Source organism: Perca fluviatilis, chromosome 1, assembly GCF_010015445.1.
Source record: "Perca fluviatilis chromosome 1, GENO_Pfluv_1.0, whole genome shotgun sequence".
Taxonomy (NCBI): Eukaryota; Metazoa; Chordata; class Actinopteri; order Perciformes; family Percidae; genus Perca; species Perca fluviatilis.
This window is the reverse complement of record NC_053112.1, coordinates 28,129,664-28,156,667: the sequence shown is the minus strand read 5'-3', so window position 1 is coordinate 28,156,667 and position 27,004 is coordinate 28,129,664. Positions and strand designations below refer to the sequence as shown.

The 27,004-nt window shown below is 39.3% G+C and overlaps 1 protein-coding gene across 1 annotated transcript in view; it reads right to left on the bottom strand.

The window, feature by feature from the left end:
- Nucleotides 1–20,778: 20,778 nt before the first annotated feature.
- ctnna2 (catenin (cadherin-associated protein), alpha 2) overlaps nucleotides 20,779–27,004 on the bottom strand; it is a 331,452-nt gene continuing 325,226 nt past the window's right edge. Inside the window, exons 17-18 of the mRNA XM_039802047.1 lie at nucleotides 23,762–23,896; nucleotides 20,779–21,902 (exon numbers count right to left, since the gene is read on the bottom strand). Of these exons, the coding sequence (XP_039657981.1) occupies nucleotides 21,615–21,902; nucleotides 23,762–23,896 (423 nt within the window). The 3' untranslated portion in view covers nucleotides 20,779–21,614. The remainder of the gene's footprint in view (nucleotides 21,903–23,761; nucleotides 23,897–27,004) is intronic.

Sequence of the window (27,004 nt, the reverse complement as noted above, 5' to 3'; positions counted from 1 at the left end):
GAGGGATTAGTGTTACTGGCTGAGTTAACCTTTAGCAGCGGTGGTTTGTTGTTTGACAACCTTGGTTAGCTTATATTAACTATATAAGAAAGAAAGCTAGTAAACATCATTGTAAACAATGCCAGATTTAAAAGGCAGGCAACTGAGTCCCAGTTCACCCATCCAGGATGCTCGTACGTACTTTCTGCGTTCTGTGGACTGCTGCTGACTTTGTCGCAGAGCCACGATGTTGTGCGCATTGTCATGGAGTCTCTGACAGCACGACCGACACAAGTCCGGAGCTGTCCGCGGAGACCGAGCATGTCTCCACTGTATCCACCTGCGAGGTTGTCAGCTGTATGTCTGCATGGCATACTCTGTGTGTAGGACGGCCGATTTAACCCGGCAACCCTCATCGATATAGCGTTATGTGTCACCTGTCCAGCAGAGAGCAACAAACATAGAGCTTAGAAAGTTAACTAGCTGTTAGAAAATAGAATGTAAATCCTATTTTTCAATCATCATGCAAAAACGTTTTGTTTTTTAATTACTTTATTTTTGCTTTAATATGGCTTTTAAATGTTTAACTAATGTTAATAAAAGTCAAAATTCTAATTTTGAGTTAATGGTTAATCATTAACATCCCTAATTCATCACATTTCAGGGTTTTTGCCATTGGTTGCAGAATCTCATCTCTATATCTCTCTCTGCAGTGAGATTGCCTCCAATGATGACAAGCCTCGTTTTTCCAGTGAGGGAGATGCCACCCCACACTATCACACTGCCTCCACCAAAAGGTGTTACTCTATCGGTGCAGCAATCAGCATAGCATGCTCTGCATCTTCTCCACACTTTGACCTTACAATCCAACTGCCGTAGGCAGAATTATCCAATCCACCAAACGAGTAAATGGCAGAATAAGCTGTTTGGCATTGGCCGAGAAGATTTGGCAACATTTTCATGGGCGCAACCCACATACTCAGCGCTGCTGCTCATCCCACAAATGCATGTTCCTTACAAATGGGGCACCATTTGAAAGGGAACTAAACAGGCTTTCCAGTGGTATAAGACTTATTGCCAAAAAACATTGTTGTTACCACAAAGAAATAATCTACCAAACACAAATTATTTATACAGTACAGGCAATTATGTACTTAACAAAAAAGTGTGAAATAACTGAAAACGTCTTATATTTTAGATTCCTCAAAGTAGCCACCCTTTGCTTTTTTGATAGCAATGCAAACCCTTGGTGTTCTCTCAATGAGCTTCATGAGGTAGTCACCTGAAATGGTTTTCACTTCACATGTGTGCCTTGTCAGGGTTAATTAGTGGAATTTTTTCCCTTATTAATGGGGTTGGGACCATCAGTTGGGTTGTGCAGAAGTCAGGTCGATACACAGCCGACAGCCCTATTGGACAACTGCTAGAATTCCTATTATGGCAAGAACCAATCAGCTAAGTAAAGAGAAATGAGTGGCCATCATTACTTTAACAAATGAAGGTCAGTCAGTCCGGAAAATTGCAAAAACTTTGAATGTGTCCCCAAGTGCAGTCGCAAAAACCATCAAGCGCTACAACGAAACTGGCTCACATGATGACCGCCCCAGGAAAGGAAGACCAAGGGCGTTTCTCAATACCAAGAATGCAAACTACGGACTTGTGTTCTTGGGGAGAACGTTCTTGCTGGTTGTACTTGGAAGAATTAACTCGCAAGTAGGGCTGCACAATTAATCAAATTTTAATCACGATCACGATTTTGGCTTCCCACGATCAAATTTGCGTGATCGAGCGATATTTAAAATGCGTCATTCCGTTCATAGAACAGTTTTTGCAAAGCCAATCTAGCGCTCCATAAACCACTGTTTGATCACATGTCTCCATGAGCCAATCAGAGCTGTTCCCTGCCTGCACCGCGCAGCTTAGTTTCTAGATGTAGACAGTCACAGCGGACAGAGTAACGGGAGGAATATTCCAATACAGGTAGCAGTCGGTCATCATAAGCCGGTCACGATGTTTACCAGTTTACCAGTAAACGCAACGTTTTGTCCCTTCTGTGTTGTTTTTCAGACAACAGCAGTGACCAGTGCTAGTTTGTGTCTTTTAGCTCATAGCCTTATCAGCAGACTGTTGGACGTCCCGCTGTTGGAAACCTACAGTGAAATACAGATACACTACACTGTTTAGCAGTCAGCATTTTAGCCGTGTTTAATCCAGTTACTACTGTGGCTAAAGGTAGGCTAACGTTAGCTGCTGTGTAACGTGTTATTAGTGTTTACTAGCGTGACATTCAGCGATGTTTATGTTGCCTCTAACGTGGGTTTCGGAGCATCAGAGCGCAACGCAGACATGTAAGTGGCAGTGTAATGAGCCACAGAAATCCGTGTAGCTATTTCGTCTGGTAGATACCGGGCACCATATACGCCGTTAACGTGAACAGAAATTTGCGTTGCCTGTATCTTTCACGGCAAACATGCATGTGTGGAAAGCGGTCGCACAACAGCTGAAATGGCATACTCCTTCACAGTATCCTTCAATAAAGGAGGAATGTAGCACAATATGGATGTATTAGTAGGAATGTAGCACAATATGGATGTAAAAGCAGTTATAATTATATAATTATGTGACAATAAAATTTTGTTTTGGCTAAAATCAACAAATAATCGTGATAATTAATCGTGATCTCAATATTGATCAAAATAATCGTGATTATCATTTTGGCCATAATCGTGCAGCCCTACTCACAAGTTCACAAGCACAGAACAGTTTGAGACGATGTGTTCTTCCTGTTATTGCTCAACACTCCCAGCACAGAGGCTACCTGCAAGGCTCCAAAATACCAGCTAGAAATAAAAACTACAACAATATAACCACTTAGTATTAAAACAATCTCTGGACAAGAAAACCTCATAATGCTACAACTATTGCAATAATATTGAAAAATAAAACTAATTGAGCTTTAATTTTATTAGTTTAGCTCAAACAACCCCTTACTTATTCAAAAGAGTGGAACGTGATCCCTACTATTATTAGCGTATAAGTTTAAGTCAGTTTAAATTAAACAAATAAATAGGCATATGCACTGGTGTGTCCTATGTGTTCCTATTAGTGTTATGTGGAATTATCATTTCTATATTATTGTAGTGCACTGTATATGCCCAGGGAGATGGAAATTAGAAATTCAAATTATAAAGGTTGGTGTCTCCCCTTTAGTCTACATAACTTGTCATAGCATGTTACCACTTTATGTACAACTGTTCATTTATCATAAAGACTCAACTTCTAATAAATCAGAAAACAAATACACCAAAAATATGAACTAAATACAAAATATAATGTAGGCTATAGCCTATGGCATTATTTAGTCTAGTTTTAGTCAAAACATTTTAGTCTTTTTTTAAATAAATTATTTCTGATAAACATTTCAGTCAAATAGTTATAAAAATAAATAAATTATATAAAGTTATATAAATATTGAGCCTCTTCCTTATTTCACCAGTAAATTCCTGTTAAACGACAAAAACAACCACTGCAGGGGGAAAAGGATATTTTACAAAAAAATAAATGCAGTGCTCACGAAACTGGCGAGGCGTATTTCAAGTGAATGCAACATACGTGTTGTTTTTCAGACAACGGCAGCTGCAGACTGTCGTACGTCTCGTGTTAGAATCCTACACAGTGAAATAGAGACAAACTTTTACACCGTTTAGCTGTCAGCATTAAACTGCTAGCTAACGGTATGCTAACGTTACCTGCAGCCAAGTGTAGTGTTAACTAGCGCCCCGTGCAGCGATGTTTCGGGTGACTCTAACGTCCGTTTAGGAGCATCAGAGAGAAGCGCAGGCATTTAAGTGGCACCAAAATCTGCGTTGCTATTAGGTCCGGTAGATAACGGTCGTTAGGGCACCTGTCGGTGCCGTAGCACCGGGTCTCGGTAGCTGAATATTCTATCGCATGATGAAAAAGTAGAGGCAATTGTAGACGAAAATGAAGAGAGATTTTATCTTAGTTTTTATTTTATGCAAAACATTTTAGTCTCGTCTTTTTTCGTCAACAATAATGCATGTTAATTTAGTCTTAGTCAGCGTTTTTGGACATTGGCGCAGTCTCGTCATCGTCTCGTCTTAGTCATGAAAAAAAAGGTCGTTGACGAACATATTTAGTCTCGTCTCGTCTGACGAAATTAACACTAGGATACAGGTGCTGCGAAGTTCATACAAGTAACAAATCGATGTATCCTCGGTAAATGGGCGTGTCAAGAATACATCCGGGAATTTTAACTGTTCTTGGAGAAATGCAAACTTGTGTATTGGGACAGTACTTTGGCAACACAAGATGACGTTTCACAGGGACACAAGAACACAAGTCAATAGAAGAACACATATTGGGAAACGCCCCAAGAGTCACCTCTGCTGCTGAGGATAAGTTCATCTGAGTCACCAGCCTCAGAAATCGCAAGTTAACAGCAGCTCAGATTAGAGACCAGATGAATGCCACACAGAGTTCTAGCAGCAGACACATCTCTAGAACAACTGTTAAGAGGAGACTGCGCGAATCAGGCCTTCATGGTCAAATAGCTGCTAGGAAACCACTGCTAAGGAGAGGCAACAAGCAGAAGAGATTTGTTTGGGCCAAGAAACACAAGGAATGGACATTAGACCAGTGGAAATCTTTGCTTTGGTCTGAGGAGTCCAAATTTGAGATCTTTGGTTCCAACCGCCGTGTCTTTGTGCGACGCAGAAAAGGTGAACGGATGGATTCTACATGCCTGGTTCCCACTGTGAAGCATGGGGGAGGAGGTGTGATGGTGTGGGGGTGCTTTGCTGGTGACACTGTTGGGGATTTATTCAAAATTGAAGGCATACTGGACCAGAATGGCTACCACAGCATCCTGCAGCGACATGCCATCCCATCCGGTTTGCGTTTAGTTGGACCATCATTTATTTTTCAACAGGACAATGACCCCAAACACACCTCCAGGCTGTGTAAGGGCTATTTGACCAAGAAGGAGAGTGATGGAGTACTGCGCCAGATGACCTGGCCTCCACAGTCACCGGACCCAAATGACCCTGAACCCAATCGACATGGTTTGGGGTGAGCTGGACCGCAGAGTGAAGGCAAAAGGGCCAACAAGTGCTAAGCATCTCTGGGAACTCTTTCAAGACTGTTGGAAAACCATTTCAGGTGACTACCTCTTGAAGCTCATCAAGATAATGCCAAGAGTGTGCAAAGCAGTAATCAGAGCAAAGGGTGGCTGAAATATAAGACATGTTTTCAGTTATTTCACACTTTTTTGTTAAGTACATAATTCCATATGTGTTCATTCATAGTTTTGATGCCTTCAGTGAGAACCTACAATGTAAATAGTCATGAAAATAAAGGAAATGCATTGAATGAGAAGGTGGGTCCAAACTTTTGGCCTGTACTGTGTGTGTGTGTGTGTGTGTGTGTGTGTGTGTGTGTATGTATGTGTATATGTGTGTGTGTGTATATATATATATATATATATATATATATATATATATATATATTCCAATAATGAATTCAAAAGTAGTGTATAGCGCAATTGTATTTTAAATGTTCTGCCATATGAACGAAAGTGCCATAACATTTGTTCTGCAAACACTTAACATCAGCATTTTGTTTATACAGTAACAGTTAAATAAATTATTTAGTGTAAATCTCAACTTAAACAATGTAATCAAAGCAAATACAAAATTAAAGCTTATTGCCACTGCCAGGGCATTAATGATATCCTGTTTGTTATATATAAAATAAAACTGCCCACAAAATCCTGAGCCACAATCATAACATTAAAACAGGCAATTTCTGAGATAACAGCAGAAACATTTTTTTTTTCTTTTATCAGGGAGTAGCATAACCAGTCTATGTTCAGTACCAAATGTCCCTGTTAGAGTGAGGTGAAGCACAAACGTTTCAGCATGTCTCTCCTCTGTTTTCATTACAGTCAGAGCATGTGAATGCAGCGCCCACTGTTCATCAATATAATGCACTGTAACTCCGAGGTAATTACGGTTACCCAGTGATGTCCAGTAGTCCCCAGTGAGAGTAACACGTTGTAAAGGGGTCACATTTGCGGTCCTCTCCTTTTCATACAACTCGTGTATTCTTCTTGTGATGGTGCGATGGAATCTCATACCTGCCGTCATTTGTTGCGATTCTCAGAATGTTTCTCAGACTGACGTCCTCCACAACACTAATCAGCCTGCAGTCTGTAGCTATCCACTTCGCTATGGTATTTGTTAGCTTCTCTTGCCTTTGTTTATCTATACTTCTCCCACACGCCACATCTACCATAGTCTGCCGAAGCCTTGCACAACTGTTTGTTGTCCGGCGATAAGAAAATTCAACTTTGCAGTGGTTACAAATAACTTTGGTTCTGTTGACTGCGCCGTCTGGAAGAACTTTAAAATGAAAATGGCCATGCAAAAGTTCCGTACTCTTCTCCATGTTTGTTGGTTTGTTTCTTTGTTTTTTCTTTTCCAGTTCCTGCAAGTCAGCACAGACTTTTACAAAATAAAAGCCTATGAGCAACAGACTTTTACTATAATAAAAGAATAAAAACGGCGTTAATGCATGATAAAATAATTGTCGGCGTTAATTAATGAGTTAATTAACGCGTTATCTGGCCCAGCCTTTTTTTTTGTTTTTATATATATATATATATATATATATATATATATATATATATATATATATAAAATTCAATATCACTGACAACGTTTGGTAAACATAGAAAACATTACACTTCAAAATGTTTTGTATTCATAACACTATTGTATTATTGTACAAATTAGTTACATCAGTAATAGCAGTTACCTTATATAAGTCACTCCTAAACTTTTCAACTAGGGAGGAAAATGTGCTCCTTGGGGGGAAAAAAGATACGGTTATGCCCTGTTTATATTAATCAAATGAGCTGGACTTTGTGGTCAATTGTAGTCAGATGCTACTTTGTCCCTTTCCTTACAGCATTATAGGTGTTGAAATTAATCGAATAATCGATGCACCAAATCGTGGACATGGACGATGCTGCATCGTTAATCGGCAGGCTCATAATCGATTATTTCTGTTTACAATTTAATGTAGGCCTAACAACATTTCTGTTTACATATTCTGTTATGTTATGCACATTCAGGAAGTGCCATGTGCTCAGTGCTGTAGTTTAAAGGTCCAATATGTAATATTTGTACTGTAATAAATCCAAAAATGACACCAATGCCTCATCAGATATTAAGGAAACATGTTAAACTGAAATACTATCTTTTCTGACAACAATGCTAATGTCAGTATTTTTTCTTTTTGAAATTTACATTCCGTGACGGAATTTGTGTTTATGTTTTGGTCTGTGGTTGTTACCAACTGCCCAGTTTGACAGCCAGGCCGGGTTGCCAGATATACCTGGAAAAACGTAAACCCAGCGCGCTACAGCTGTAACGGTAGTACATCCATGAAAGCAGCACACAAACGAACAGGATCAACGGAGATAGATTCTACCCGACCTAAAAAAAAGAAAACAGCATGTTTCTAACAGTTGCGTGACCAGAGACGTAACAACCCCCTGGTAAATATTGGAGATGTATTTCAAAGATGGAGACAGCTTAGATCCCAAAAGGACGCAGAATTTCCTCCTCAACAGGTAAGCATTAGCTTCAGGCTAATTTATCACAGCCACTAGGGACGGGGCATTTTATGTCATTTCAACATTTGTGTACTCGCATTGAATTATATAGCTAGAGTACCCGAGTTGGTTACTCGCAAAAACAATTGAGACACAGCCAGTAAAGTGATCCCGACTGGTCCTGGCTAACGCCGCCATGCTAACCCTTTTAACTGCTAACGTTACCGGGGGGACCAGGCAAGCGGGCCATGGCTGTTTACAACGGGTAGTTCAGCAGCTGGAGCCGACAACGGTGAGTTATTTTAAGCCACGAGAGGGGGGCTGTAAATCGGAAAGAGAGGACTATGCTATTCTAAGCCAATGAAGTGTGTTCAGTCAGCATGGTGGTGGTATTTTTAGCGTTTCGTATTGTAATTCTAAGCCGAGGAAGTGTGCCTGCCTGGCGTGTGGAGAGGACGGTGAGGTTGTTGTGTTTTTAGCGGTTCATACTGTAATTTTAAGCCGAAAAAGTGTGTCTGTCAGTTGGTTACAGAGCTCCGCGTCGTGTATATCTATGGCTCCGCGTGAGCACGGGCTTTTATGACTGTCGATATAGCCAGCATAACGTTAAGTACTCCACTGTGCTGTGGAGTAATGTCTGGCTATGTGAGAAAAGCGTTTAGCAACATTGTTGTGAATGCTGCGGTCTCAGCCTGGCAACCCCCGTGAACTTCGAGTCTGGGCAGGAGGGGGCGGGGGAAACGACTGTCCAGTATTTTGAATTGGTAGTGCAGTAACTATTTTAACCGCTAGCTGCCAGTATTACATACAATATTACATATTGCACCTTTAATGTATCCAATTTATTTAGTATTAGAGCACTGCAGAATGTTTTGTTTTTGAAGCTTGAAAAGCTATGAATTAAATATCTTACATGGCTTTAATAGAAAAATGTATTTGACGCATCATGATGCATCGAGATATCGAATCGAAGACATGATAATCGTAATCGAAAGATCAGTGAAGATTCACACCTTTACTGCATTATATTCAATTATATTTACAATTTTGAAGGGTTAACCTGCCACCAGAATTTTGCATTTTTCTTGACATAAATCAAGACCATAAATTTGTCCCTGAAAATGTATTAGAATGCAGGAAATGAAGTCTTTGACGCTCAAAATTTCTTCTGAGCCAGGAAAAACCCTGCATATTTGGTAGACTTTAAGGATGTTTTTTTTTGCAGTCTACACAGCAATCTGTAAATGCTACTCATATGCATTTTAATAAACAAACTTTTTGGTTAGTTTGATTTGGGCATTTAATGTCTTTACTGACAGTTGGAGGAAAGCAGGAAAGGAGCACAGAGCGGGAATGACATGCAATAAAGGTCCCCTGCCAAATTAATGTGTTTGAGGGCGTGTCTGCATCCATTTAGGACTAACTGGGGCAGTGGAAATAAGCGGCAATCACTTAAGAACCTGGCTAAATCTAATGAAAAAGAATGCATATTCATATTTCTGTCATAAAACTCCTAATGGCCTCCTAATTAGATCCATACAAGGACAAACCAAGTTATGACAATAAACCATTTAGAGTCTCTCCTTAAAGTGAACTTCAGTATCTTTGAAATCTAAGTTAAATCCAGAGTACCAAGAGAATAGCAGCACAAACTGCTGCTGATGCAAACAGCACACACAAAAAAGGCCATGAATCAATTCGGATGCTTCTTGCTGTGATGATACAATGCCAACCATGGAGTCACTACAACCCCCTCATAGAATCTGGCATGTACCAACGCTACAGTCTCTGTGTGTGTGTGTGTGTGTGTGTGTGTGTGTGTGTGTGTGTGTGTGTGTGTATATATATATTCCTGAACATGTGTGTGCTTGGTACCTGCAGTTAGATTTATTGGATTTGGGGATCCCTCCTGCTGTGTGCTCTGTGGTAGTAGTGGGCTTGACTCAGTTTCTCTGTGTGAAGCTGGCAATGCTTTGGACTGACCTTGCAGTGGAGGTGTCATTATGCGGAGTTGTTGTCATTACTCAATTAGACAGAATTAGGCACTGGCTAACATGACAGTAGCATGCTGTGAAAACTAAATTAAAAAACTAAAAATTTGATTCTAGGCCTGGCAAGGTTTGTTTTAATGGAACGGCAAAGAAATCAGTCATAACAGGTCTGTTTGTATGTGGTGATATATAAAGCCTCAGGATATTATTACACCTGCCTCTTTCTGTAGGAAAAGAAAGACTACAGAAAAAACATAAGGTTATTATAAATATAGGTTAATGGGAGTGTTAGGTCAGGATAGATCCTGTTATAACCCTTTCAGTGTAAAGCTGTGGTGGCGCTTGATCTCAATGGGTCAGCATACATCATCCAACCTTGGTTCAACACAGGTCAGTCTCTGCTTAGTCTAGATCAACGGAGGTACATTTCCAGGATAATTGCCTGACGTGCCGGACATCCCTTACCTTCCGCTCTCTATGTGTTGTCGTTATCAAACTCTGTTCGCTTCGGGAAACAACAACAAACTACGAGCTAGGAAGCTACATGCTGAAAATGGCATGTTTTGAAGAAAATTTGGATCATGCAACTGCTTTGTGCTTTTTCGGGAATGATCGTAAATATTTACAAATAATATGTTTACGTCATTTCAAAAAGCAAAACTGAAACTTCAGTGTGTGTCTTGTATGAATGGTTATGAATGGATCAAACATGGGCTGAATGTGCATTCAAAAGACCTGCATCATAATGTTTCCTATGAAAAACAGTTTGGTTTTCTCTCGCTTGAAGACAACACATATATCCGCCAATAACAATTGCCATAATCACATTGCCAGACCCATCATCACAGTGCTGTGTCAGCGCTGCAGTATGGCTACACCACTTATCTATTCTTTAAACCAATCACAACCATCCTTGGTGGTTGCTAAGCTCCGGATGCAGCATGACGCATTTCCCTTTTAAATGGAATATGCGAGCGGTGTACATTTACAATAGGAATTTAAATCAGCATTTGATTGGACCACTAAAGGTGGGCCTCATGTTTAGAGCGCTACAGAGCTACAGAAGACTGCTGACTCCACACACACCTCCCTTACATGTAGTTAGATCAGTTGGAGGATGAGAGGGATGAAATAATTAGACCTGAGCCACATTGTTTTGGAAATGAAAACAAAGTCTCTTGATTGGACCTTCTTCAAACTCCCCTGAGAGCAGGCTATACTCCGATATGGACTTTGACATATATTTGGCATAAGAAGAAATAAATGAATAATTAACAAAAGGAAACAGGATTAAAACTGGGAAAATGTAGTAGCATCAAAATATACTTTAAGTACCACAAGTAAAACTCAATACTTACAATACCATTCTGCATATATATATATATATATATATATATATACACACACACATATACACAGAATGGTCCATTTCAGATTACATTACTTGACTATAATTATTGATTTATTACTTTTTACTTTAATATCGCTGGCCTAACGCTGGGTAGCTTTTTTCCCTGGCAAGTCTTAAGCCCTATTCGCACGGGATAAGTATTATCTAGGGACCTCGTGTGAATTATAAATTACCCACCCACGTCTGATTTTCATCTGGCGCATTCGAATGGGATAAGCGAAGCCTGTGATTTTACTCGAATTTACTGACATTAAGCAACAGTAGAAACATGGGTGTGGGTAGCTCTGCTACGTGTGTTTGTGTGTGGTAAGATCTCGAGGACACACACGCACACAATCTCAACCGGGTAGTCAGTCATCGTCCGAACTGCGACCTCTCCTTTTTCTTTCTCTCACTTTTTTCTCCGGGTGGTGTCAAGCAGGGTCCGGTTAGATGGATAAAACCAAACATTTCACCAGGTTAAAATCTATTAGCTCAAGCTTTACGCTTGATTTATTTGTAACATTAACCTCTAATTATGAAGTGAGCCCCCTCGCTTGATTGTGCATTATTTTTGATAAGCTATTGCTTGGAGATGTCTTGTTGTTATCTCTAGATGTATGATACAAACATAAAAAATATATTTACCGCATGCTGCTATACATGTCATCCATCGCCATCTAATCATTCTTTTTGTCTTCGCACTTGTGGTGGTTTTCATCTTTCTCTTTCTGCAAATTGTATATGATGTATAGCGACATGACCCAGCACCCAAAACACTGTCAAAACACTCCAACGCACCCTCCATTCTTCGCCAAAGATGGATAAAAAGGCGCAAAAGAAGGAAATAGGTACCTTGAAAAAACAAAAAAGCCCCGCCAAATCCTGGACAAAGCAGAGATGCCGATTCGCACGGGACTAATATTATCACAGGACCTCCGTTTTCAGCGAAATATGGTAGGTCATTTGCGGGGGAATTATTACTTTACAAATTACAGACATGACCGATTCGCACGGGATTAAGATCACAGACAACCTCCGCAATTATTACAAATGACCGGAGGTCACCAGGTAATACTTATCCCGTGCGAATAGGGCTTTATTCAACCTATAATAATAGGTCATTTATTTTAATTTTATATATTGATTAGATTTTGTATTGTTAATCTAAATCTGCAAAGTAACTAGTAACTAAAGCTGTCAAGTGTAGCGAAGTAAAAAGTACATTTGCCTCTGAATTGTAGTAGAGTGCAAAAAGTAGCAAAAAAATTTAAGTAGGCCTATAACTAAATGTACTTTCCACTAACTGCTTGGAGGTGACGGTCAGGCATGAAACAGGCAACACAGTTTACACAAAAGAAGCTCTTAGACAACAAGATAAAACCAGAAATGGAAAGGAAAGGAAAAAGGTACATCCTGATCTAACCAACACTGCACTGCACAATTAGTCACCACGGAGAGCGACAGGGTCAACAAAACTTGAATGCAAACAGATTTAGATCTGTACAACTTAATCTACAGCACAGCAGTTGCACAATAATGCCCGTGGTTCTAATAAGCTTTATACTCACGTCGTCGAGGCTACCATCTCTTTTAAAACAAACAGCTGGAGGAGGTTGTGGAGGTTGACGTGCTGCACCTGGCCGACGTTAGCGGCTCAGGTGTTAGCTTAATTAGCTCGGATTGATCTGTCACTAAAGTTTATTTTCCTCTCTTGTTGTACTCGCCTTTTCCCGACTTTTCTCCGGTGCTGCAGCTTATGATCGCCTAACTGCGAGTGTAACGTTAGTCTTTATAGTCAAAAGTAAACATTTTCTATCTGCAATTTTTTTATGTTTGCTAGCTAAAGTAAAGAGCTTGGTATCCATATCCACTTCCTGTAACGTCTATTATCACCTGAATAGACAGAAGTGGGCAATTTGAGTTCCACCCCAACTTCCTGAAAAAACACGGGGTTTTATTAATTTGGACCAACCCTTTTATGCGACCTAAAGTCCTTTATAAAACAATGTAAAATGTAAAATAAAATGAACAATAACAATGAATACATGTTGGATTATATATTGTAAAACATATTAATTAAATGAATAGAAAACACATTTTTTTAGTGAAGCTAAGCTTATTATATTGTTGATTTTTTTCTATATTCTATATTTTCATATTACAATCATTTACAATATAATTCAGGTTCAGCATCAGTGGCGTGCCTCTGGGGATGTCAATGTCAATCAGATCGCCAATCGGCGATCTTACGATTGGACATATGAAAATAGAAGGGATCGCCCAAGCCTTATGACTAAATAGCCTACATGCGAAAAAGTTTTTTTTAAACCTGCTAAAAAAAATTTGTTTTAAAAAAAAAAAAAAAAGGGAAAAAAAAAAAACCGAATTATGCCTGCTAAACATCAGAATGATAGCATTGTCATAGTGAGCATGTTAACACACTGATGTTAGCAATTAGCTGTGCCTAAGTAGCCTACAGTCTCACAGAACTGTATGGCTGTGGACTCTTGTTATATTATGCTTATGTACCTATTTGTCATTTTAATGGGTAGCTGTATTTAAGGGGCATAGACATTCAATGTCCCCAATTCCATCCACTCAAGCCCCACGCAGCACTAACACTCTCCAGAATGGCCATGTTTGATGAAACATTAAAAGTGGTTTTATATTATAGTTTGATTTATATTAGTAGTTCTGTGTTTTACTGTTACAGCTGAATAACCCATAAAAAGCTGCTGACCCAGCAAAGAAATGTGTAAAATTTCATCAGTTCAACACAAACTTATCCATGCTTTAACCTCTGTGAAAGCACATTTGTCCCGATGGGTAAATATGGACTCCAGCAGATGAGCTCTTCACGTGTCCACTCTCTCTGAAAGCTAATGTTAATAGTATATAGTTAATAGTTGTAGGGACGATAACAGTTGCTGATGGAAGGAAATAACTCTTCCACATCTTTCTTGTGTGATACAGTTTTCCTTCTGATTGGCTGGACTCAGGCTTAGTAGAGGTCATTACATCTTTCCTCATTCAATTACAGACAGGCATGAATCAATTTCTCTGGCCATTTTGGGCGACTGCTGACCACTTTATTATGACCTTGTTCAAATTTGCAAAGGGTATTTTACTCTTTGCCACTCTATCCCTTGCTCTGTGTAATTTAAGCAGTGACAGCTTCGGCTCATTAAGGTACCATCTGGTGAAATGCAAAATGAAAGAAGAAAGCACTCAATAGAGTGTGGACCTCCAACAGGGCCTAATAATCTTCTCTGTCAGCTGTTACTTTTTACATTCAACAATGTACTGGAAAGATTACAAGTTGTTATATAAGAGAAGGCAAAGTTGGTCCTGATGGTGCAATGGGTCCGGGGTAATCTAAATCTATTGAGATGGGCGACTAGACTGGAGACGTGGTGCTAATTAAACAAAATGAGCTGCATCAGTTGTCCATGTACCAGTCGTATACTGTAAACTACTAATGTCATCAAGTTTCATTACAGCTTAACACAACATTATTTCAGATCATTAACGTTTCTTCACCATAACCTTGTTGAGATCCACAACCCTTCAGACAAAAGGATCTCACGTAACACAATCACATAACAGTACATAATCACCTCACCTGCAACTCAAGTGGCATAGTTAACAATGATTTAATTGAATTAACAAAATTACTTGTGCATGAATAAATACATTCAAGTTTGATACAGAGTACTTTGCATATGCCAACAGCCTGTTAGCTTAGTTGAGCATAAAGAGAAGAAACAGGGGAAAACAGCTAGCCTGGCTCTGTCCAAAGGTAAAGACACCTACAAGTAACTCTGAAGCCCATTCATTTACATATTATATCTAATTTGCTGCCATAGTTTTATATTTAACAGACAGATATGAGAGTGGTATTCATCTTCTTATCTAAATGTCAGCAAGAAAGGAAGTAGAAGTGAATAGAAAGTGTATTTAACTATTCCTGAAATGGGATATTTTGTTGAAGTCTGTGTGAAACACTGAGGAAGCACTGCAGTTAACTGAAGTACACGTTGGCAAATTGTGCCGGTTCACAGCCCAAAAATGGACAGTAGGACATACAGTGCACATACCAAAGAACATGTTGACAAAGATTGTTTTCTTGACTTCATCTGCTGATTAAAAATAATGTGACATGAACAAAGTCTCAGAATACAAACTAAATCAAGTCAAAAGGTTGTTCAATTTCGAGAAATATCTGATAAAAATCAGGTACAGATAAAAAGCACAGGGCAGCCTGAGTTCTTTTTGAGACCTATTTTAGACCTACAGTATATTTTAATTCAAGAACAGTTACAAAGTCAGACTCAAACTACTTGTCCTCTTTAAACAGAACTCCCTGACAAATCTGACACTGGTTTCATGTGTAAGTTATCGTCACTGTAACTGGGCCAAGCCACCTGTGCCCTCCTACTTTTAGGGTGAATGCAGTTAAAGTGGCTAACTTAACCACTGATTTGATCTTAGCTCACTGCTGCTGATATTATATATATATATATATATATATATATATATATATATATATATATATATATATATATATATATATATATATATATATTATATTGAATAATAAAAATTTAAAAAACAAGTGGTCAAGGTATTCTATCTCTGCTTGAAGCAATCCACATGGTGTTGCAGTACTGTCAACCTTCTTTAATCCTGTTTTTCCAAAAGGTGTGACAGGAAGACCCGAGGCCAGGTATCAACGCCCATCTCGACACACAGACTTAATGGAACCGCCACTTACAGCCACGTACCCTCTCAGTCACACTGCCCATCTCTCACCCTCCTCTTTTGCTGACAAAAATAAAACTGACAAAATAACAGCCCCCCAAACTGTCCATCACTCTAAAGGTCAACACAACACTATGGCCCTGGTCCCCTTCCACATTCTTACACTGTCCATTACACCTGAAGACAGCACCGTGACCACTGCCCTTCCCCTACCCTGCAGACTGTCCATTACTGCCATGCAAGTGAGAAGGTAATTGGGGAGGTTCTGCCCGAGCAAGGCAGCGTCCTCTTACAGCATCCAGAGTGCACAGAACACGTACCAGCAAGCTTCCAGTGGTTTTGAAATGTAGGAGGACTATAAGAAAGTGGTAGAGTGTTACACCAGCAGGATCAGGTAGAAACGTCTGCGTAACAATGCTAGTAAGATTAAGGACCTTGTGGTGTATTGCCAAAAGAACACAAAGCCATTTTTATTTTATTTTTGAAATCTGATAGTATCCTTTACGTATCTTGGAGTATATACAGTAAATCCATCCCAGTATCCCTGGGTTTATATTGGAAAATTTAAGTTAATGCAGGATCCATCATGCTCTTTAACTAGCAAAGTCAGGATGTGGAGGTTGGTGTGGTGGATGTGTGTGTACAGTGGTATATCTGACTTGCATGCAGAAGACTGCAGCTTCCATTTTGTCACAACTGTTAAAGTTCACCTTCAAAAAAGAAAACCTTATGTTCTTTTCAATTAATCTTAACCAATTGTGTCTTAACCTTTAATAACCATACCTTTACCACTGTTTACATGCCATAACCTCTATCACCAATCACAAGTTACCATCCACAGATATTGTAAAAAAAAATGAAAATTTTCAAAACGTAAACAAAACTTAATTTGGCTGATATCACAAGAATCCGAGTGAACTCTGTGTTCCCTACTCTTTTAGCCATGCAGCAACCTGCTCTCAACTACAGATTTTATTAAGCAAAGTAAGTACTATTTGGAAGGCTTAAATTGAAGAATCTACGGTATTTGTGAAAAAGCATGATTTTATGCAAAACTAAAAAGTGTGAGTATTTTTATGAATATGTCCTGATTAAAGCAGAATTTAAAGTGAGACCATGTCCGCTATAAGATCATCACAATGTGCAAATCCGAGGTGCTGCACTGTATGCACACAAAGATAAGGATGCTGATTGTTTTGTAAACAGTAAAACAAAATTGCGGTTGGTCTATCTTTTTTTTTTTCCAATTATGTTTTAATTTCCTGAATTCCTGATCTAATAAAAACAACAGAAGCTTTTTTTATTATATAGCCTACAAACATCAATCAGCACAAAATCAATTACAATGGAAAGACAAAGCATACAAGATCTTGAAGACCTGGAGAATTATCTTTTTCCTTTTTTTTCCTCCATGTGTCATACTTGAGGTCAGAACAAGAGTAATAGAATCTCAGCTTGTTCGCTGTGTTTTATTATCCACTTTTATTCAACCCTCCTCTGTCAGGATATTAACTAGCCTACTTCACATTAGAGGAATGTTTGCAGACAGTTATGAGACAGGAGTCAATGTTACAAATATGTCTTTTAAATAAACTGTGTGAACCGTTAGCAATCAAACTAACATGCTTGCGAGTTTACAGTTAGCTCGCTCAGTTAGCTTGTCGCAGAGCGTTAGCAAGCTTCTTAGCTCGGACAGCTTTTCCTCCCCTCTTTAATATCTCTTAATTGAATGAAATCATGTACAATCTTGAGAACAAAATGCCAGGGGGGAGTAAAAAGCACAGTATACAGAACAAAAAGAAGCTTGGGGAACCATTGTTACTGATTAGCACTAGGACGTGTACAGATGGCTGTTGTGTTAGCGGTTAGCTCACCAGCTGCAGTAGTTCACTGACTAGCACTGCAAATAATCCCTACAGCACGCCATCGAACTTCTAGGACAGAATATTTTGCGAAGATGTTAGAAAGTATTTTGCTGTGTCACTATGACCGGGCCTAAATATTTTTCCCAGCTGTGAGTGTCCGAGTCTCTGCAAGTGGGACCTTTTCATATTTTCTGAGCGATTGAGACATTGTGCAGGGGGAATAGCCCGATAATCGACTGTAAACCAGGATCACATTTTTGCTTCAATCATTGGCTGTACCTCCAAAAACCATTTACATCCTCCCAGTCTGGATTTTCAGATTGAAAACATAGAATGAGTCTGGCAGCGGAGTCTGAGTGTGGGCAGCCACACTAAAATGCCATGCCCACTTGACCTCCTCAGACCATTCAAGGAGTTGAGTTGGAGCTGAAGGAAGCATGCAAAAAGAATTACTGGCACAAGGAGATGTGCCAGTGTGTGTGTTACCCACACTTTTGCAGAACATATCCCAGCATTCAGAAGAGAACATGAAATGTCTGGACTCTCCCCAGCTGTCAGTTTGCTTGAGAAAATTAGAATTAGAAACAGGTTTGACCCTTTCCTGGAAGAACATCTAAAGAGCTAAAAGTATAGATAAATAAAGAAGGCAACGCCTGATATTTCATTTCATATCTCTGCATAACTGACTGCAATTAATTTGTAATAGTAATGTGTAAAAGGTTTCAAGCTGAAATTATCTTTCCAATGCAAGTTGTATCACAAATGTTTTTGGAATACAAATAAAACTGAAAATCAGTGCCTCTACTAAGCCTCATTTAGAACTAAGGACACTTTAGCTGTCTTTCCAAACATAATGTTTCTTTTCAGTTGACAACTTTTCTTGTCTTTAACCTTTGAATAGGTAAAATAAAGACACTCAACTATGACATCAGGTCAAAGATGATTCAAGTCAACATTCTCTGATTTAATTTTGTGTGTTGCGTTATAAACTGCAGCCATAAAAGAGGTCCCTTTACAGCGCTGATGTCCATCTGTGCAGATGGCAGAGTCTCCAGTGTGTTCAGTGTCAGAATGCATTTGACACCAGAGACTGAAAGCCAAAAACCATATTGCAGCAGCTGGTTGTATGCTGTTCATCACCATTCTGCTTCGGGGACTTTTAAGTCATTTTCCTCACCGTCTTTTTTTTATAGTTGGGGCGAGGTTGGTTTAACTAGATTAGAACTCTGTTTTAATTTTAATACAGCACTTCCCATTAAAACATCTCAAATCAAAGTACCAATATCTTACACTGCAGTGGCATTACTGCAAACCATCATTATTTATTTTTATTTATTTTTAATTTTCAAAGAGAACAGGCTGTCAGCGGTCATGTCATGTTATATTTGGCTGGTAGCGGTGGATAGACACAGGGATTATTCTAGTTAGACTGCGGCACAGACAGAAATGAATCCCTCCATTAACTAGACCGTGTTAAAACTCCTCTTCCGTAACCCTGTGTCCTAAACACAGGGTACTTTGGTGATGCACGGATGCTTGATGCATGTTGTTTTTAACGGCCATTAGTGGTACAACGTGGATACATAAAGAGCCTTTTTCATTATCAGTGACTAAACTGCTGAATTATCTAAACTAGTGTCCCGTGAGCCGTTATTGGGACAATTATGCTTGTCGATGCTTTTGATTTGATTCATGAGGGATCAAGGTCGTGTTAAGCAATCAATTGATTTACTCTCCCTGTTTTAATGGCAGGGTGTGCTGTTGATGCCTGTAGGGGCCTGATGGAGCCGCTCTCTAAAAGGAATGCATTGTACTGTCTCCTAAAATGAACTAATTCCCTGGAATCACTTGGCATGAAGAGAGGTTGCAACCAGGTCTCTGTGGTTTCCCAAAGAGCAGACAAGCTATACAAACTTCACATTTATAGTATCTACAAGGATTTGTCCTTGCCTTTAGAGATCTCAAACTTTTACATTCAGAGCTCAGAGCATTCTGGGGTTTCTTGCCTTGCTGAATAGCGATGTGTCAGGCATCTAACTGCTGTCTCTCCTTCCACTATCTCTTCTTTCTTTCCCTCAATAACTCAGCGGGCTTAAGAGAGATTGACAGGGACTTCAGTGGTCAATACTGGCTTATATACCTTCACATGGAGTCAGCAGTTAACTTTGAGACCATACGCAATAGTCATATCTGTTCCTTAGAAGGATCTAACAGAGGAACTGTTTTTTAAACAAATGTAATAGCATGACTTATAGTTTGCTTTGAGCTAAATGCTAATGTCAACATGATAACAATGTCATCATGCTGATGTTTGATGGCGCTAGATTGAATCACCAAAGTTTTTACAATTCATTTCAAGGGGAATATGAACGTTTGCACCAAAATTCATGGCAATCCTTAGAACAGTTGTTGAGACATTTCAACAACAAAAAAGTCAACCTCCTGGTGGCACACAAGGAAAAGTCAGGGGATCCCCAAATGTATTAGGACATATCATCTGTAAACCATGTAGTTTGTACTAAAACTTTTTCCTAATTCATTAGGTAGTTGTTGAGATATTTCACGGATAAGTAAAAACTTTAAAGCTGCCGGCGGTGCTAGAGAAAATGTCAGGGGATAACCAAATTAAGTAGGAATCATCCTCTGGGGACCATGAATGTATGTACAAAAATATCATGACAATCCATCTGATAGTTGTTGAGATATTTCAGTCAGGACCAAAGTGGTGGACCAACAGACAGACCCGCCGACATTGCCATCTCAAGAGGCTTAAAAGATATTGTACATGTCAAAAGGACCCTGGGTTTTATTTTTTACACTTTAAGAAGTGGTCTTTAAAGATCTGGTAAAATATCACACAGATAGCAGAAACAGTGCTGACCTAAGATCAATTATCACAAGTCACAATGAAGTAATGGGACTTGACCTGTGACCCTCAATCAATATGCCTATTCTTATAAGCTTTTAGTACTAATAGATTTTTTTTTCTCCTCTGGAATCTTTTTATCTGCAGGCAATCTGGCATGGCAATCTCTAATGATAATGTCAGATCTTTCAGATTAATAAAAGGCATCACTTCTGTAATACTCACTCCCAGGTTGGTAGCTACTGCAAAGGTGGCAGTAAGAAAGAGACATGAAACCTTGAGAATCAAGTTGAGGGATTTATTAGAGAAGGGTGAATATAAAGGTATTGTATGCAGGGATTTCTATTCTCTGAGCAAACCACAACTAGTCAAACCTCTCTGTCTAAATTTATACGCTACACAACTTCCAATCAAGGTCATCATAGTTAGTGATGTAATAATTAAATAAATTGAATTTAAAAAGGCAATACAGTAGACCATAAGTGTGCTTTGGAAAAAAACACCATATGGATTATTATTATAATCATCAGGAACAAGGAAACTACTTGGATGCCAACACACCCAGGTAAATAAAACATAAATTATTCCTAGCACTACAGGTTACATTCAAATTGAAAAAAAATATATATATCAAGAGGGAGCATACCAACATTGACATATTCCCTAACTCCTCTACTGAACCATTCAGGATTTCCATTCAGACAGTTTAAATGTGTATACAAGCAGCCAGTCAGTAGCACGTTAAAGATATAGCTAGAATATCAACTGCAACAATTTTTTAAAATGCCACTCTTCCTCCTCTGATATGTTTTCTTTTTTTTAACTCCCATATTTTCAAAAGTACTTTGTGTCACATTTTGGCTCTCACATATTAAGCTACATTTAGATTGATAAATAGTGTTGGGTGTGTGCTGGCTGCCTGTGAGCCATGAGGCCCACAGTGTTCACAGGAGCCGTAGTGTGGCAGTTTAATAAGTACTGTAGTCCTCCTGAGGTGTCACCAAGCACACACAGGGCAAACAGAGGTGGGTTAACACAATGTAAAAAGGGACTTTCTTCAACTTGTCACCGTCATGTTTTGTTGTTTTTCTTGGTTAAGCATGACTTTTTTTTCTTTTTCTTAGAAGGAGTCCATGGCCTTGAATTCGCTGAGGGCTTGGACAGGGGAGATGTGTTTCTTCTGGGAGCCTCGTCGCACACGTGTCTGGCACTCCTCTGGCTTCTCCCTTTTTACGAGAGGCTTCTTTTCAGGGGCCTTCATGCGCCAAGACACCACGGGTGAGTTAACAGCCGCTGTTCCGTACACCTTCTGGTACTTAGTGGAGGCTACATAAGATGCCTTTACAGTCAGCACCACTGCGTTCATTAGGTTCTTGGCTGCTTGGATCAGGGAGGTGGCACTATCCAGCTACAGGAGGAGAAGAGAGTTGAAAGAGAAAGAGAGATACACACTAAGGGTCAAGTCAAAAAAGGCAATGTTTCTGTAAAGAGAAAAGTGCAATGACTTTCATGCACTCAACAGGAACATTAGGACATAATAGCTACATCCGGTACCAAGGAGGTCTAAAAAACGTGGCCATCGCTATGTGACATCTTATTTCAGCCATTCCTAATTAGCAGAGGCAGGGGTCAGGTGTACCTTTGTCTCCGTCTGTTTTGTTTGGCTGATATTTAAGGGTCGGCGACCAGTGGGCCTTCTCCTACCACACACTGAGACAAGTCAACTGCTTAGATTTAATGAGTGTGGACACCAGCTGGCCACCATGAAAAGGTTAAAATATCAGCAGGGCTTGCATATCTCATGTGAGACAAACCAATAGAGTCCTGAGAAATCATAAAACAACGCTGTATCAACACAAGATACAAGGAAGCCCAAAGCAAAGACAAAAGTTGAATTTTAATTGGAGGAAGAAATCATACTAAGGCAGTTAATAGACAGTTATTTAAAGAAAAAAACAGTAGGAATGCACCGATTCCACTTTTTCTCTCATGATCTCCTGAATACTTAAACTCAGTATGGACCAGCGTACTCTACTGCAGGTCTGTTTGTCTGTCCTGAAAAATAGATCCCTCATCTGTTGCTCTTCCTGAGGTTTTCTGTTAAGAGTTTTTTCTTGGAGTTTTTCCTCATCTGAACTGGGGCTCAAAGGATAGAGGGTATTGTATTCTGTTAGGATTATAAAGGCCCGGGGCGGCCTCTAGTTCACCCAGTAATCGCGTCCTGCAACAGCGCAGGTTCGAATCCGACCTGCTGCCCTTTGCTGCGTGTTATCCCCGATCTCTCTCTCCCTTTCCTGTCTATCCGCTGTCACTACATAATGAGGGAAAAAGCCCCCCAAAAAAAATAAATATAAAAGGATTGGAAAGGCCCTCTTAGGCACATTTGTGATTAGTGATTTTGTGCTATAAAATTGACTTGATAATGTCAGTATCTGCACAGAAACTGATGAGGTACGAGACTGGTGCATTACTAAACATAAACATAAATGACAGGTCCAAAAATACACACACCTGCAAGACAAAAAATTGTTTACTGATCAAGTTATCGAACCACATGCAGTTCACCATATAATTATGTTAATAATGCAATATTGACTTTCTTCTAACAAAAGTCCATTTAAAAAGGAAAACCATCACACATCTACATCTGACTGTGGCTTGAAAACATGTATTGAATAACTTTCCCTTTTTTTTAACCAGAGAGTATTTATGAGCTTTATGAAGAGGTGACATCCTTATACATAATAAAGTATCGGCTTTGCAAGTGGGTCTGTTGTATTTTACCAAAGGTACAAACAAAGTATATAGGAGAGTTAAGGAAAGACTTGCATTATTATGAGGATAATTCTGGTCAAACTAATCAATATTTTTCTCATAAAAACTGAAAGCTTTGAAATAGAGAATTTGGTGCAAATGAGTAGTTAAGTTAAATGTCAAATGCAAGCAGTATGGGATAATTGACTGATTTTAGTTTGACCAGGGATAATAGGGTTCATGAGGAATAAAAAATACAAATGGTAAAAAGCCAGTGGTGCATCTTTTGAGTAATCAGCCTGAAATAATTGCATCAGTCTTATTCTGCATGACCCTTCCTCTGGTCTTCCAAGCTTCATTGTGACCTTTGTCTAAAAGGTTTGCCCACCCACAGTGCACGGCATAAGAAATTGTATTAAATTGACTAAGTCCAGTGATTCAAGCTTAAAATCCTATCTCGAGTATCAGTGATAGTGGAGCTGGCCATGTGCTGTTCTGTATGGATAGACTTACCCCAGACACGATGAGCTCTCCACCCAGATTCTGAACCTCAGCTTTCACCTTGCTGCAAATGTTGAGCTGATGACAGTACAGGGCAATTCTCTGCAGGTAGGCCAGAAGATCCTGCTTGCATGCTGAATCAGGGCACTGAATAGAGAAGAGGCATAAGAAAACACAATCAGCCATTTTGTGCACAACAGTATTATAATTCTATAATACAAAAATAAAGCAGGTTGTACAAATACGATTAATGTACAATTTGGAAGATTCAGGCTACTGTACGATAGCTGCTGTTTAACAATTGGCCTTGTGGTGTCAGTTTGGTACTTTGACACACATCTGGCCATACCATCCATTTCATTTGTATGACATTAAGGGATTATGCCTTATGTTATATTTACATCATTGCTGTCAAATGTGTTTGTTACATACTGACACGGGCTGTCCTAAATCACTCACTTGTTTACTCTTTTACTACTTCCAATGTATTAGACACTCAATCATTACCTCTACAGTAAGCAGTAAATTGAGATTTAGGACACTTAATGTATGACACATCATCATCATAAATGTCATATTCAGAATTCACACAAAGACATAATATGGCAAGGTTAGTATAGTGCACGGTCAAGTAGTGTAATCAAGTAATTAGAAGTGATTTTGGACACAGCCAAAGAGTTTTCAAATGAACTGAAACATCAATAATATAGATCATCATTGGGTCAAATATATAAAATAAATTAATTCAAATTGTAAGTCAGAATTCATAATCCATCAAGTTTAAGATGAAAACAAATGTGTAATAGATTTGTGCTGAGCCACACAGTCTCAAATACCGTATGTAAGGACTTATGGTTTAGGAGTTATTGGACAAAAACAATGACATCTCTCTTCCTGTTTCCTTTGGTAAAACAAATTCTCAATTTGAGCACCATTGCCAAACTCTTTGGTTTTTTCACAATGTTATGCTGTTAAATGCTGTAATGCTGGTAAATCCAGGAGGCTTTGTTTAGGTTAAAACTGGATGATCTGTGATCAACAAAGAACCAATGTTAGGCTAGCAGACAGAAAGGATGTATATTTATATTCATATTTTATATAATTATATCATGACAGAAAATAAAGCCATCAAGGCAACAGATTTGTCAATGAGCCAAATAATTAGAAGGGAAAACAATTCTTGGCCTTATTTCAGGCATTATTGGCAAAATCTAAAGCTGGTTATGACAGACCAACCATCTGGTTTTAAATGGTATATGTTTTTCCCAAATAGTTTGAGATGTGAATTCTCTACCAAATTGGGTTGTTTTAAGAAGCATGGTCTCTGATGTTGCAGCCATTTTAAAGAAGAAAACCAAGAACAACAGTCCTAACAAACACAGTACGGTTCCAGTATTTTGTGTTGCTTATTACATTTATTTGCCTGAAAGATGACTTCTTTTTTTTAAATGGTGGTTTCTTGCAAGTTTGAGTTTCAAAGGCAAGCTAAGTTACACTGCAGGGTGTCAAACTCATTCATTTCACATAAAACAAGTTTGTCACAGCATGTTGCCCAAGAAGAAAACAGATCAACCAGCAATGAATGGACATAATACTTTGAGACAAAAAGACTTGCTTCCACAGTGTCCCTTTTCTTGTTCTCGTCTTTATTTTTTATTTTTAACCAAAAGTTCTGACCTGGTCCTACTGGCCGTTGTGCTCCTTCAACAGTGAAGAAACCAATCATACAGTGCAGCAAATGGACCAACAGGGAATAAGAGGACAGCCTCCTCAGGTCTCCTGCTATCACACAGTTTGCCCCTATTATTCCATCTGGAAGCCTTCCAGGAGTCAGCTATGGCCCACTAAGCTCCCAGTGGGTTAAGAACACTGCATCAGCTGCTTAAACACGGTGAGCATCATTTTGTAGCAACACCTTTCTTCTAGCCATTAATATTAAACGGTCCTAACTAGGACATTCAGCAGCACTGTGTGGGGAAATGCAAAGCTCATTTCCTTGTTTTGTGGGCTCGGGTAGAGGGGGATGGCAAGTTAAACATCAACCTGTGATTTACCCCCCTCCAGGACTTGCAGCTTTCATGGCCACCCATCTTCTCTATGAGAAAAGGCCTCTCGTGCTAAGACTAATAGTATTGATTGACCACAAGTGCCCTTCACTGACGGTCAAAAATAGTGAGTAGAACACAGGTTTTCAAGATGAAATGTTTGATTCGTCAACCTACAAAAATAACTGCAAGTGAACGTTAATTGTACGTCCACTATCATCAACTTTGAACAACACAGTAGTGCAAAGCTGCCATCAGCATCCAGATTCCTCTCAGTCAGTGGCACTGAATGCAGACTGTGGTGAAGCTACTAGCTCATAGAGCAGCCAGTGAGGCAGAGGGAAGCTTCTTCTCCCTAGGCATTATCCTGGCTAGCATCACTGCTAACTGCACTTCACACTGCTGGTGCACGCGCACACACCCACACCCACACCCACCCACCCACCCACCCACACACACACACACACACACACACACACACACACACACACACACACACACACACACACACACACACACACACATTGCTGCCTCAGGCAAGTTTGATGCAGACAGGACACAATGATTCCCTATTGTACAGTTGACTAATATTCCATTTCTTCCACAGACTCCCTGTTGATGTAAATAAACTGTATGGCCCATTAGTTTGCCAGGTCCGTTGAAGCCCTCTCTCTCTCTCTCTCTCTCTCTCTCTGTCTCTCTCTCTCTCTCTCTCTCGCTCTCTCTCTCTCTCTGTCCTTCATAGTGAAACAGTGTTCATTACAGATGAGTGAGGAAACTGTGTGGTTCACTGCCAGACTTTACTCAGCCTTTCTGAAACTCCTTGTGACCTCAGTGCTTCTCTCAGCATTTTGGGTATTCCAGCAGAGAAACAGGTAAGAATTTATTTTTCTGGTTTTTCCACATAATTGGGCCCAAAATGAAAGTGCTCCCGATGGGTAATTCAGGAAGATGATATGAACTCTGGTGCTGAGATGAGGGCAACGCACTATCAGAGTGTGGCAGTCTGTCAAAACACAAGTCTCACCTCACACTGATGCTGCATGACCTTTCCTAAAATATTCAGTGTATAAAGAAATAGTAAGCCGGTTATTTTATTTTCAAATGAAAAAAAAAAAAATCTCTTTTGTTCTTTCTATTTAATCATGGCACTTTTATATATATATGATGTATTTTGTGCTCCATTACATAGCCAATAGTATAGTAAAGA